At 42.0% G+C, this 13,872-nt stretch overlaps 1 protein-coding gene across 1 annotated transcript in view; it reads left to right on the forward strand.

Annotated features, from left to right (window-relative positions):
* anks1aa (ankyrin repeat and sterile alpha motif domain containing 1Aa) overlaps window positions 1–13,872 on the forward strand; it is a 63,544-nt gene that overhangs the window by 32,664 nt on the left and 17,008 nt on the right. The window contains exons 15-16 of the mRNA XM_085345395.1: window positions 8,895–8,964; window positions 13,760–13,872. Of these exons, the coding sequence (XP_085201521.1) occupies window positions 8,895–8,964; window positions 13,760–13,872 (183 nt within the window). The remainder of the gene's footprint in view (window positions 1–8,894; window positions 8,965–13,759) is intronic.

The following is a 13,872-nucleotide window of genomic DNA, read 5'->3' on the forward strand; positions in this document are numbered from 1 at the left end:
TCTTATTGTTGGCAGAATTAAAGAAATCCTCTGTAAGCTTCTCAGTTAAGTTTTGCATAAGCTGTCCACTAGCCTCTCAGTAATTTTCCCTTGTTCTGTTTGTGTTCTGCTCCATTTCTGTTACTGATAACTGCACTGCTACACACAGTCCAGAAGTGACTTGTAGGTTTCATTTGTGATGCCTGTCCATCCTGAGCAAATCGCAGGCTCGGATAGCACTAATGCTTTCTCTTCCCACAGTGAGGAGCTCATGTTGCTGCCTAGTGTTCCTTTACATGACCCTCTCAGAACAACCACAGTGAGCTAATTGCAGATTTGAGGTCGATGTCTTGGCTACTGCGGGCCATGGTTTGCATGCAGGTGGTCAGTTTTTAGACGCTGCCAACTTATGCCACCGATACAGTAATTACACCTTGGTGTGCTGCGATTCTGAAGTTTTTAAGAATCTCTCTTTTTTTTTTCTTTTTTTTCTGTTCATGTGTGAGACTGCACACAAGCAATCTGGATTATGCGTCATTGTTGCAACCAGTGCAATTTATGTCCTCGTCATTAGATGCTGGTATGTGACTGTTGTCTGACAAAGTCATACATACTTATTTGGCAGTGTTGTGCTACCATAAAGTGCCAGATGTTGTGTTGATGTTGCTGCAGTTTATTGCTCACGATTAGATCATGATAAAAAATATGGCACCAGCCCACAGAGGGGATACTGTAGTTCAAAACATCTTTGATGTGCATTTATGGAAGGAACAGACACAATATTGGCTCTATATGGAAATACTGCTGTCAACACTTTCATCTTTAGCTGCTTTGGGAAGGATAGCGGCTCGAGGCCTTGTACATGTGCTTTATCCAAGTTCAACAGGCTTTTCTATCATGAGAAAGATCACAGCTGCCTTCCACTATGGTAATATGACTCATTCTGGGATAACCTTGCTGTTGAGCTTTTATGTATGGGAGCACTCCAAAGAGGGTTTGTTCTTGAGCTATTTCAGCATTTGCAGGCATTACTTTAGTTTATAGTTTTGTCAAAGGCTGCCAAGGAAACACTTGTGGAAAATGACTGACCTTTGGTATTCGTCTGTGTGCAGCCGAGTGAATGCCTCGCCTCGATTCAAGTGTACTAGACCATGTTTTCTCAGCTTTAGCCAGTAGGAACTGTTCTGTAATATCCTGAACACTAAGTGAACACTTACCTGCTCTCTTATTCACAAGGGGTCACCACAGTGGATGGATCCACAGACTTTAAATTATTGACGCAATCCTCAAGGATTTGTGCCTCCTGCTACTCTTAAACTGGTGATCCTTCGTGTGTTAGGCAAATGTGTTAACCACCACACTATGGTAATGCACTGATTTGATCAAGTATTGTTAGTGTATTACTATGTGACTTTAACTCAGTATTGCATTCAGGTTTGTGTATTAAACACAATTCATATGAGTTTCGTCTGGGTAGTGTGTATATATGTGGCAGTTAAAATCTTTCATAAATTCAAGCAAGATGTTTACCAGCCGCAGCCAGACATGGCATGAAGAAAAGGTGTTGGGGTGGGTTGCAAAGTGGCTTGCAAATGTATAGCGACTAATAGACTACATTAGAGGGCTGCTATTTATGTATCTTAATCAGATGCAAGGCCTTCAGCTGAGCCATCAGGTGATTTCTGTGAGCATTATGGTCAGCTGATTGCAGCTGAGTTAGATTTTTGTGCCAGCCTCAGCTTGTCAATCTCACTAAATGTGGGTGTTTTCTAAAATTGGTGTGGTTCCAAAACCTCAGAAACCACATCTGCTACATAATATCTTGTAATTGGGTCACACCAGTCCCAGCATCACTAACTTTTAATAGTTTAAACCAGTTAAATGGTAACTAACCACTAAAGTTCAATTTAAAAGGATTATGATTTATTTAAAAAAGACTGGTTAGCAATATATAGGGGCCTATAGGGACTGGTTTGTTTCTTTGTTTGTTTTTACATAAGATGATTCCATAAACATTCACCAAAAGGGTCCCTTATCAAATGTACTAACTGTTTTAGTTTTAAAATCAACATGTCAATGCCCTCTGGTGGGCAAACTGTGCATTATTGTCTCTGATTGTATCATACCTGCCTGGCTGCCCAGTTCTTGCAATTTCTGGTTGCTGATTGGCCGACATATATGCACCACCAATTTATACCTGTCGTAACGTAGCATTACCATTTGGATCTAGTGGTATTTTTGTAATTCAGTCACAAACTATGACAAATACTAATGGAAATGTGCCATAGCCAAAAGTGTAATGATGACTAAAAGTCAGACATCCAGAGGTTTTGCACATTGTCTTCCTTTTCCAGAATGTGGCGTAGTGGGTAATGAGCTCAATCAAGTATGTGCTTGGATCTTTTATTTCCCTTTAAAGTCTGGTCACTGGCAGGGCACTGTTCATTCTAATTATCTAGTTTAATGAACACCTCACCACCTCAGACTGCACCTGAGGGATGTGGCCCGTGAGAGAGTGACAGGATTAAGCCAGCTGTGACATTACTTGGCTATTGGAGCTTTCTGCTCTTCCTAGATATCCTCAGCAGCTCACAATAATCCTGGAGCTCCCGAGTCCTGTTGTATTCTCCCCGGTGCTTAGAGAAAGATGAAGTACGGTAAACAGACTAAACGTGGCCTAAGAGGAGGAGCCAAAACAAACTGCATTTCTTTGGCAGGAGAATAGATGGTGATATTGGTTCCAAACTGAAAAAATAGCTCTGGTCTGCTAAAAGGAGATGAACTTGAAGCAGTGCCCCCATTTCCTGTATGCGCCATGTAAGTGTATTTTACCAAGGGAACTGGGCAGCTTTGAGTTCATCTGAATGTCTGGAAGCTTTTTAAAAAATAATTTAGTTGGCTGCTGGCAGAGAGCTGCCCTCTGTTAATTTCATTCTTCTCTTGGGAATAAATTTTATTTACTCTCCAGTCATACAGCCAGACACGTAATAAAATTGCTTTAGGGCTCTACTACCTAGACGGTGGACCTTAAAAATATAGATATATATTTTTCTTTCTCTTTTGCTATCAGTGGTGCTACGGAATAAAATGTGTTCGTACTCCCTAATATTGCTAATATCAGCCTCTGATGGAGCTCACACATGCACAGGTTCCTTGTCAGCACATGTACTTCGATGTAGAAAGTTAAAATTTAAAATACAAGCCCCAAAAACCAAAAAAAAAATGAAAACAAATGATGCTTTGTAGAGTTAACCACTACCCTGCTTGCACAGTTTTCCATAACAATAACACCATGTTTTAGTACTTTTTGAAAGCATGCTGAATCGCATAGGAATTTTCAATTCGGTTGATCGTGACTAGATGTTTATTAGAGGCCTTGGTTGGCTGGTAAGCTTCTAAAAGCCTTTGAAAAATTCCAATTTTTGAGCCTTACTTAAAGTTAATGAACTCGGAACGCTTTTTTTCTTTTCACATGAATAGTGATTTAGATGGCGGTGAGTTCTCTGCTCAAACCAAAGCGCAAGAGCTCATTTTTTTTCCTCTCTCTCTCTTTTTCCTTTCAGGGAATAAGCCTGCGTCTGCTCGAAATAGAAATTTAAAGTGCATAGCAAATGAGAGGAGTGTGTGGGAAATGCAGTAAAAGTTTCATTGGGCGTATCCTTGCCTACACTTTCTTACTGATGTTGGGAGTGCCCCCTGAAAATTGAAAACTCCCTTTTCTTTTCACTTTCTCTCTCTCGCTGCATTCTCTTCAGCCCTTGTCTCTCCATCGGCAGTGTTTGCTTACTCTTGCTTTCTCTGATGTGCTGTGGCAGCCATCTTGCCGGTCACGACTGGCTGCTCTGGAGCACTCTACAGAGCTGCGTGACAGCATTTGGGGTCCCTGGACATTACCAAACCCACCCCCAAGTGCATGGACACACCTCTTCTAAAAACATCTTCTTCTTTTTTTTCTTCCTTTTTAATCTGGTTTGTAAAATATTCTGGTTCTCACACCCTCTTCCCCTTCCTTTCAGTATCGTTCCTAGTCATCACCCCTCTTTCTCAACAAGACAAACCCTTGGATGCACTGCCTCGGGTTTCAAGACAAGGAGATTTGACTTGCATGAGGTCTTGGCCTATGCATCTCTCCTTTTAAGGCGCTCTCAGTGTGTGTGCATGTGTGTAAAGCGCATGCTAATGTGGGTTGGTGTTGGTCCTTGCAATCAGACTGAAGATGACAATCCAGGGGGGCACATTGTGTGAGCCAGCACTCTGAGCTCCACAGATGGAAGGAGAGATAAGGAGACGGCGAGCTTTAGACAGAGACAGGAGAGGGCCGCTATCCACTTCCACACTTCACTTTTTAACTTCGTTTTCGATTCGCACCTCACAGATCCAATAGCCACTATGAAACCAGCTTTTGTGAGTATTGATTCCCTTACAGGCAGCAGCTCTGCTAGAGGCTCATTAATCTTGTCTACATGCTATGACTGAACAGAATGAGAAAATAATGAATGCTTTTTAGCATTTCTGTGGATATTATATTTCTTTTAAAGCCTTTCCGATTGGTATTCACTGATTGAAGCTGGTTGCTTTATTGATAAAGAAATAAAAGGGAGACAAAGTGAGGCGCACACCCAGATTATCCTGCCCTTTCTTCAAAAACCTTGTCCTCTCTGATGTTTTTAAGCCATGCATCATTTTCTTTGCTCTCTTTTTCTTTTTAATCCATGTTCATGGGATCATTAAGGGTTTGGCTATGCGTTGGTTTTGTGTCCTCATTGTTTGCTAAGCAGTTTCATGTGTTTGACTGGCTGAGATCAAACCAAACTGTGGGTGTGTGTCAGAGCTCCAGTGCAGCCAGCGAGGTAAATCTATTCTCTGATCCCCACCAGGGGGAGAACACAGGAGAGCCACGGGGGGCTGACGCATGCAGCCACTGCTTGGTATAACTCTTATAATTATTTGCAAAGGAATGCCCTTCCTGTTTTAAGTTTAACTGGGAATATTTATGTGTAATGCGGAATGAGTGGTCAAGGTTTCCCAGAGGGGACGTTGTTCATAAAAACATAAGCATGACATTGGGCTATTTCAGGAGGATGTTCATGGGGCTGCTGACAGTGTTTTGTCCCACTGTGGCATTGAGGTCTTGGCACCTGCTACAAACAGGGTTGTGTTTGTGTTCCCCTTGATGCTTTTCACTAGTCCGTAGTTTTCGTCCAACCCTTGTTTTGGTGCCAGCTTGCCAATTTGAGGCTGGTGGTCTGGGCACACGATCTCTGCTGCAGCCTTTTGTTTCACCCTCTACACACTGCCAGGCGTCCTTTAGCTCTGCCGCCACCCTTTCTCTCGGCTTTAGTTGGGCATTGTTCAAGGCTGTTAATGAAAAGACAGTTTGTGTTTTCACATCCCGGTAGGACAGCGGACCCGTTATTCTGCTAAGTCACCTCAGGGCAGCAGGCCTACTGTGAGGAGCATGATAAATGGCTTCATGCGCCTTTAATCTCACCCTGACCATTTCGCAACACTGCTGGCTCTTCAGCTGTTGACCTCCACCTCCTGGGTGACTTCTGACCCCTCTCATTGTACCCCTGTGCTCACAGTGAGGCTCTCTAACAATGGATGCCTCTCCATTTCAGTTCTCTGCATTGATTGAATCCTGCAGCACAAAAACACACCCATCTCTCCTCTCCTCTATTAATTCTCATGACACTGAGCATCCTAGTTCCTGACCATGAAATTCAGAAGCCTCTTCTTGCTGTGAATGTGATTTACTTTGAGGAAATCACTGGCTGGCATCCTCTGATAAGGATATATTTACCCAGCTCCAACACACCTACCTTTCTGGATAGCTGCCTTGAACTCTCATTGGACCAGCTAACATTCCCTTTTCCATTATGCTGGATAAGTGAGGCCAATACAGCAGGACTGAACATCGATGTGCTTTTTTTGTTGTGATTTGTGTGTACGTTCATGTGTGTACATTTCTTTAAATAGGAAAAAAACGTCTGTGCTTTATCTTAAGTGACATTTTAAATGCATCCAGTTTATTTTGTTTATCCACAGTAGTGAGTATATTTTAAATTCTCCTTCAGTGTTTAAAAGTACAATGGCCTGTCTTATCTCCTGAATGGTGGCGTAAAAAACTTGGGCAGCTGAACTGTGTGTCAAAGATGCGATTGATGGGAGCATTATCCTCCCTCGAGTACAGACCTTGGCCACTTTAATGAGGCAAAGAGCACTGCCTTGTCTTCATTAACTCAGGTGCTGCTACTGCTTATGCATGTGTGTGATTTTACAGATTAGACCCCCAGTCGAGGCCAGCGCTCATCAGGGGCTTTCTAATTGCTTTTGTCCTGCCGAGGCCTAATAATTTAGTTTATTATGAGAGCAACATAAACCTGTCAAGATCAGTTTGATATCATAACTTAAGGAAAATAAGCAGCCATCCCTAGGTGAACAGAAACTCTAATGAAGATGTAGTTGGTTTGTGTTTTTCTCTTTTATTTCACCACTAGAAGAAAATCTAAGGAATCCAAGAAGCAACAGCAACTACATGCTGTTCATGTTAGAGCTATTCTTATTTTTTTTGGGGGGGGGGCATCTCTCCCCAGCATCATCCTTCTTTCCTAAAATGCTTCATACTAACTGAACCATCACCGTAGAAAAGTCTGAGCACACAATGTCTCACATGCTTTCAGTATGTGTGACATGCATCCAGAGACTCTCGTGTAAAGAGGAGGCAACTACTTTTGATCACTCATGTTTGCTCTTTGCTCAGCTAGAAGTTGTGTTCCCACTCCACCGTCAGCTTTCCTGTTTAACGACATAGAATGAACATGTGGACGGCAGTTATTTGTTGAGCTCGTGTGACTAATCTACCATCTGCCCAATATGCAGGACTCTAATCAAGAGTATGGTGACTTCACACTGGGCAGATGGATATCAAAAATAATGCCATTCTCTAACCGTCCGTTGTCTCACACCTCTTCTCGCCAAAACTTTGGCATTTTCCCTCTGCCGTATTGAGGACTGATGGTGAACATGAATGTTGAGAATGTGGACATGAGGAAGGAATTGTACTTTACACTGAGGCTGAGTGTGTGATCCTGAGCTTTTGTGTTTATATTTCTTCACTTCCTATGACTACACTGATTATTCATAGATCCAGTCATAACAGATACATTTGTTATGCACTAAACGTGTACGCTTTTCCATCTGGAATGGTGTTTCTTTCAATTTAGAATTTTTAAAATCTCCTGTCAAGAGTGTTTTTTGTGTGAAACAGGATGATTATAATAACACTGCCAGAGGATAGTTGGCACAGTGTGGATACACACTTTGAATGGGAAGAAGGCGAAACAAAACGATGAATTCTCTCTCAGCAGACACCGGCGACTTCTGACTCCCCAAAACAAAGAAGATCTAATTCCTCCGACAGCGTAAGATGTCAATCTTCTGGTCCTTTTGGGTTTTGGCTCTGTCCTCTACTGGGGCATTCTTTGTAGAGGTAGATGGGATCCTTTGAGGCTTTAGGAACCCTTTTGGAATAACCTTAACTCAGATTATTCATTTCTTTTTCTAAGTCCAGAAGCTTCAGTTTGTGACTGGGTTACCAGTCTGGCAGCAGCATACTAAAATAGATGCATCATTGTTCAACGTTAATATCTTTCTCTGCCCTTCTGACATTAATCTTCTAATTATGCACTATTTCACTGCTGAACATCCACCTGCTGATCGATGATGAAAAAAAACTGCTACTTTGGTTTTCCAGTGTCGCTTTATTATCTCATATATAATTATGCTAATGGGGTCATCAAATATGTCTGGGGGCTTTTTAAGGAGCGAGGACATTCAAATTCGGATAAAACTTCTCCAGCTGTAGTTTTATCTGTTCACTCTAGTTTATACAACATGGCCTCATACTCAAAGTAGTCAGAGTACCTGACAGGTGTGACAGCAGCACAGTCAGTCTCTCCGTTTGCATTGAATTCACTCCCAGTGTCCATGCATATTCAGCTGTGGGCCACTTTAAAGGGAACCACGATTCTGTGCTGTGGCAGATGTAATATTGCAGTTTCATGTCCCACTGCTGCTTCGCTTATGAATACATTTCTATGAAATGACAGTATTGTGTTTTTACAAGTCCATGAGCGGCATGTGCATGTGATGTGTGTATGTGCGTGACTTACTGTGATTGGAAACCAACTACTGGTGATGTTCACATGCATTATGTCATGATGCATGAAATTACTGCAAGAAACGTCAGGTTTCTGGGCATCGTTTCAGCTGTAGCTTCTCACTCTCAGTCTTGCTGGGTTTCGAACCCTTTTTGTGTTTTGTCTACGACGCTTCAGTCGTCTTGAAACATTTGTTACAAGCATTGGTTTAAGCATCAAGACACAGTTAAACCTGCTCCAAAACTCTCTTCACTGAGAGCTTTATAAGTACATGGGAAGCTTAAACTACCAGACTTTGTTCTGTATTATTTTTCCAGACTTGTGCACGTTCTCTTTTAACTTGTTTATTACAATTATCCTTTTGTTTTTGACCTTATTAGAGTCAGACGGTAAGACCGGCATGCCAGTATAAAGCAGCATTTTTGTGCCTGTTGTCCCCTACGTGCAGTCAAGCCCTGGTTACTCATTTAATGTGGGACAATAGCAATGATTGTTTTAATGTGACCATAAATAGGATATAAAGGCACTCAACCGTCTCGGTCCTCAAGCTGTCCTTTAACATGTCTTTGCAAAATCACTGCAACCTAATTTTCTTCTTGCTGACGTACTCATCATTTGCTCTCACAGGGACAGTGTATTATTGCTTTAGGGGCTTTTCTCTGTATTTTTGCTGGTGAAAGGTGGTGGCCAAACTCTGATCACTCTTCCAAGCCCTTACATTTTGTTTTCTCCCCCCTCTGTTCCTGTCTTCAGATCGAGAAGATGATGACTATGATTGGTGCAGGCATTGATTTTTCCAGAGATCAGCAATACGCTACACCAGGTAGAGTATGAATACTAATATTGTTGCTTTTTCAAGCAAGTTAAAATGACTTAATTTATTTGTGAATTTGACACTTGTCAAGGAAACCTGAAGGAAAACAGGAAGAAATGAGTAGTTTTCCATTAGCTACTCATCTGTTTAATAAATGTGAGCAAAAGCACCTTGTATTAATTCATTATTTATCTTTTTGTGGGTGTGGATGTTAATGAAACGGCTGCCTTTATTGCCAAATAGTGGGCTTTGAGTGCTTGGAATTTGATTTATACTATAGTTATATTTATTAGATCCTCACCCTGAACCTTAAAAATATATTAAACAAGTGCATGGCAGTGATAGTAGAGAGGAGAGCTCTAAATACAGATTAGCGGGCGATCGTGGCTCAAGAGTTGGGAGGTCGCCTTGTAATTGGAAGGTTGCTGGTTCGAGCCCTGGCTTGGACAGTCTTGGTCATTGTGTCCTTGGGCAAGACACTTCACCCAATGCCTACTGGTGGTGGTCAGAGGTCCGGTGGCGCCAGTGTCCGGCAGCCTCGCCTCTGTCAGTGCGCCCCAGGGTGGCTGTGGCTACAATGTAGCTTGCCATCACCAGTGTGTGAATAAGATAACCTTTATTAGTCCCAATGTGTGCGTGAATGGGTGGATGACTGGATATGTAAAGCGCTTTGGGGTCCTTAGGGACGCTATACAAATACAGGCCATTTTAGTTACAAATGGAGGTTTGGGTACAAAAATACTATTTTAGAAATTACAGGTTTGTTTTTTATAGAACAAATGACAAAGAAAAGAGTCTAAAACGTTTCTTTTAGAAGGCGTGTGTCATCCTCCACTGAGATTTGACCCCTTGGTTTGTTTTGCGTCTCTGTTTTTCTGAGGCAGTAATTCAAGCTGTGGTGTCTGACATGAGCCAAGTACTAAATCTGCATCATAACGTACCAGGATCTTTATTTTTAAAACCAAAGTGCCTGAGAGAGAACCTGTATTACAAGCAGTGTAAGGACTGTAACCTGCTCTGCTGTTATTCTGCTTTTCAAAGCCTGTCATTAAGGTTTGATGGATGGCGTCCAAGGATTGTAGCAGCAACCCAAGCAATCAAATCTTTCCCTTCAGCTCTCCCTGTTGACATTCTTCAACATCCACTGTCAGTCACCGCCGTGCCTGAGCAATCTTTTTAATATATTTAAACAAAGCAGCACATCCTCTTTTCCTTCGCCAAACTCCATCGTCTTATTCTAGCCCTGTGGTTTGCTGTGCCCTGCGCTGGATTGAGCTGTTTAAATATTAACCACTTCTGTACGTATGTCAGGGGGTGAGCTCATTGTGCTTTGGAGGAAGCAGACTTTGTAGAAAGCTGACACTGCTGCAGTAAAGTAGTTAGCATCCCATCACAGGCACTTGGTGTGAAGTTTCCATGAGTCTGATTCCACTTCCATGCGTGTGTGAGCCTTAACCTTGTAGCTACCACGCTCACAGCTCCAGCTCAGTGGAGCAGACCATCGGGGGACTCGGTCAAGAGGAGGCTCTCTGTTTGATGTGATAAACCGCATCACTTTTTTCCCTCCCTCTACTCCTTCATTTGGTCCGGTGCTCGGCGGTGACGTGCCGAGTTGATTGGCTCTGTGCCTCCAGTCTGTATCTTCACTGATTTACCTTTAGAAAGAGAATGTGTAAAAACAATGGACTGAGGTAGGGCTGAACGATATATCGCATTTGCGATAATATCGCGACATGATCAAGTGCAATTTTCTAACCGCAAAGACTGCGATTATAAGGCTGTCCAAATTACTACCATATCCCAGAATTCATAGCGCGGCCCAGCCAAACTCCAGTTTCCAGCAATGGCGGCCGCTACTAAGTTTTAAAATTACTCATACTAATCTTTCTGGGTCACAAAATAAACTTTTAACATATTTTCAGGCGAGAAAGTAGTTGTGTAAACATCAAATATCTGCTCGGTTTATCAAGATATCCCATATTTGCAAAAGTGCTTCGACGTTTTCAGAGGCGTCTGCTACCCACCAGCTCGACAGCTAGCCGGGAGCTCGAGGATTACTGATGCGGCCGAGAACGGCACAACTCCCGGCACATCATTTTCAGATCACCGCGGAGTTTCGCTGCTCGGGTTAAACGTAATATATAAGTCACTTAGACAACCTAAAAATGTTATTGTTGGGCTTTTTTCAGTGTTTTGTTTGTTCGTGAGTAAATCGGTTTGGCTGAGATTAAAGTTATTAGATTAGATAAAATAAAACTTTATTAATCCCCCGGGTGGGTTCCTCCTTGGTTTTCACACAGCTGACTAAACGTCAAACAGAAAACTTATTAAACAGAAGTATGAGACAGTCGAGAATTTACACCAGTGTCTGGTTATATTTTAGATAGCAAGAAGCAGACGGCCGAGTTTATTAAACTCCACCGAGACAGCGGTGACGCTAATCAGAACTAGCCTTCTGATTAGCTAATCAGAAGGCTAGACCGTCCAATTTCACGCCTTTAAACTTTAAAGGCGTGTTTGTGTGTGTGTTTATACAATTGCTATTATGTTTGCACTTTATGTGTAATGTTACTGACTGCAGAGATCAGTAAGATGTGTGTATTTTTTATTTATTAGTTTTATTTATTTAATATTATTTTTTAATTGAATGACTGTCTAGTAGTTCACAGATGTCGAAAAACTGAGTGTGGTAAAGCCACTGATTTTTTTTATGTATATTTCTGCAATCTGCACATTGTACTGACTTTCATTTTAATGTTTACACCAGGGTTCCTTGTCAGCACTTTATGCTCAGATGTTTGTAAGCTAAAAATAAACTATTGTGTATGTTCAAATATACTGTTGTGATTGAAGAAGTTAAATAAAAATGTCAGTCATCAATTCATGCATCACCTCATGTCATCATAACAGAGGTCTGTCTTCCAGGAAAGAACAGTTTAAAATTAATGTAATATAGTATTGGCCATACTATATGATGTATTGCTTGTCTTTGTTTAATAATACAGAAGACAAAGACCTTAAAAAATAATCGCATCGCAATCGCAATATTGGGGCAAAAAATCGCAATTAGATTATTTTCCATAATCGTTCAGCCCTAGACTGAGGTATAGATGCTGCAGGAACTTGAGAGCAAATTAGGGGTGGGTGGGAGGGGGGTTGTAGCTGAAATGGTAGCTAGCTCTGATAAAGAGCAGCCACCTGCAGTGTTACAGAGGGAGAGAGAGGGAGTGGGGAAGTGTATGCATTGAAGGGGGGGTAGAGAGAGAGAGAGAGAGAGAGAGAGGAAGGGAGGAGAGAGGAATTGCAGGCAGCAGAATTGTGATCAGTCAGGACAATAGGAGGATGTAACTTCTGCAGGACTAGGTTATCTGCTCTTTAGCTAGGAGCAGCTAAAAAAATGTTTCTTTTAGACCTCGTCTGTTGCCGGACCGCATCTCTCAGATAATCTTAGCGCTCTCTTGTCTGCAGAGGAGTTAATCCTGGGAGTGAGCTATCACTGAAAGTGCTTTTTGAAGGAGCTGATCGGATTCTTGACTGGATTTTTTTTTTTTTTTTTTTTTTTTTTTCTTTTTTCTCCTTGACAAATTTTCAAGCTTATGAGATGTCTGAACGGAACTTTTGACATGGGACCCTCATCTAGAACGTGACTGTTTATGCAGCAGGTTTAAATGATAAGACAGCCGACAAGCAGAAAGGGAAACTTTCAAATCTGTGTTTTATAAAGAAATGTTATGTTTTCGAATTTAACGCTGTTTACTTTTCTAAGCTGCCAGATTTCACAAGGTAGAAAACGATTGACTCTGTTAGCCTCTGTGTTTGAGGGGTAGTTAATATATTGGGAGGTAACTACCTGTGCAGTGATTGGTTTCTAGTGTGGAGTGTGTATTTGCTTTGAAAGAGAGTTAAAGAATTCCAGTAACATGTTCACTGGAGGAGAGGCACCAATCTGTCTTTGTATAGGTTAGACTGCTGACAGCTGTCACTATAGTGTTGCTCTGTTATCAATCTCCGTTCATTGCAGTCATGTCACAGGTTTCCTTTAGTCCCTCTGCGTTTTTTTTCTTGTCCTGCTGCTTCCGATGTGGACAGTGGCACATCCCAGGTAGATTCCTGTTTGGATTGTCCGTGGGGGATTATATGTTAAACAGGTGGGATATGTGAGTCTGGGATCCAATTATTTACCAAATACCTGTCTTGGCTACAAGTCTGGATCACTTACACTTGGCTGCAACAAATGTACTACCCTGGAAGAACTTAAACTAAAGTTATACGCTCCAACCTGAGTGTTATTGTAAAGTTAAAGTGTAATTAAAACAGCCCTAATTTTTATTTATTTTTTTTATTTTTGGGCAGAAAAAGGTACCTCCTGAAATGGGACACTCTGACTTTTTTTCATAATCAGATATGAAATATTTAGTCATATTTGTGAGTTAGGTGAGGCACCGCGCTGTGTGCTAAACAGAAATGTATTTCAGCATTCTCCTGGCTCACTATCATAGCAAAAATATATTCTTTATTTTTTAGATATTATCCATTTTTTTGTGGATTTATCCCTTTTATCTTACCTTCACCCCCGACTCGGGGGTAGTTTAATCTATTTCGAGTGACTGTTGTTCAGCCCCCGCTGTCCTGCGGGAGCTGACGCCTTGTTCACAGAGGACACTGTCTCCCTCACGTTCCTGCTGCTGGTGCGCTCGGCTCTGCTGGCCGAGAATGATGTGGCAATGCCACGTCTCGTCCTCGGAGTGCCGCTGCTACCGGCTGAAAGGTTTCTCACTCCTGAAGCGCTTTCCCCTGTCAGCAGGTGCTGCAGGCCGACTGCTGGACCAGCCCGTGGGAGACTGGCTGGAGCATGTGGGTCTGCCGCAGTACGAGAGCAAACTACTCCTGAATGGATTCGACGACCTTCACTACATG

Source organism: Diplotaxodon limnothrissa, linkage group LG20 (assembly GCF_057381915.1).
Source record: "Diplotaxodon limnothrissa isolate DT_005_m linkage group LG20, D_limnothrissa_male_GT1.1, whole genome shotgun sequence".
Classification (NCBI taxonomy): domain Eukaryota; kingdom Metazoa; phylum Chordata; class Actinopteri; order Cichliformes; family Cichlidae; genus Diplotaxodon; species Diplotaxodon limnothrissa.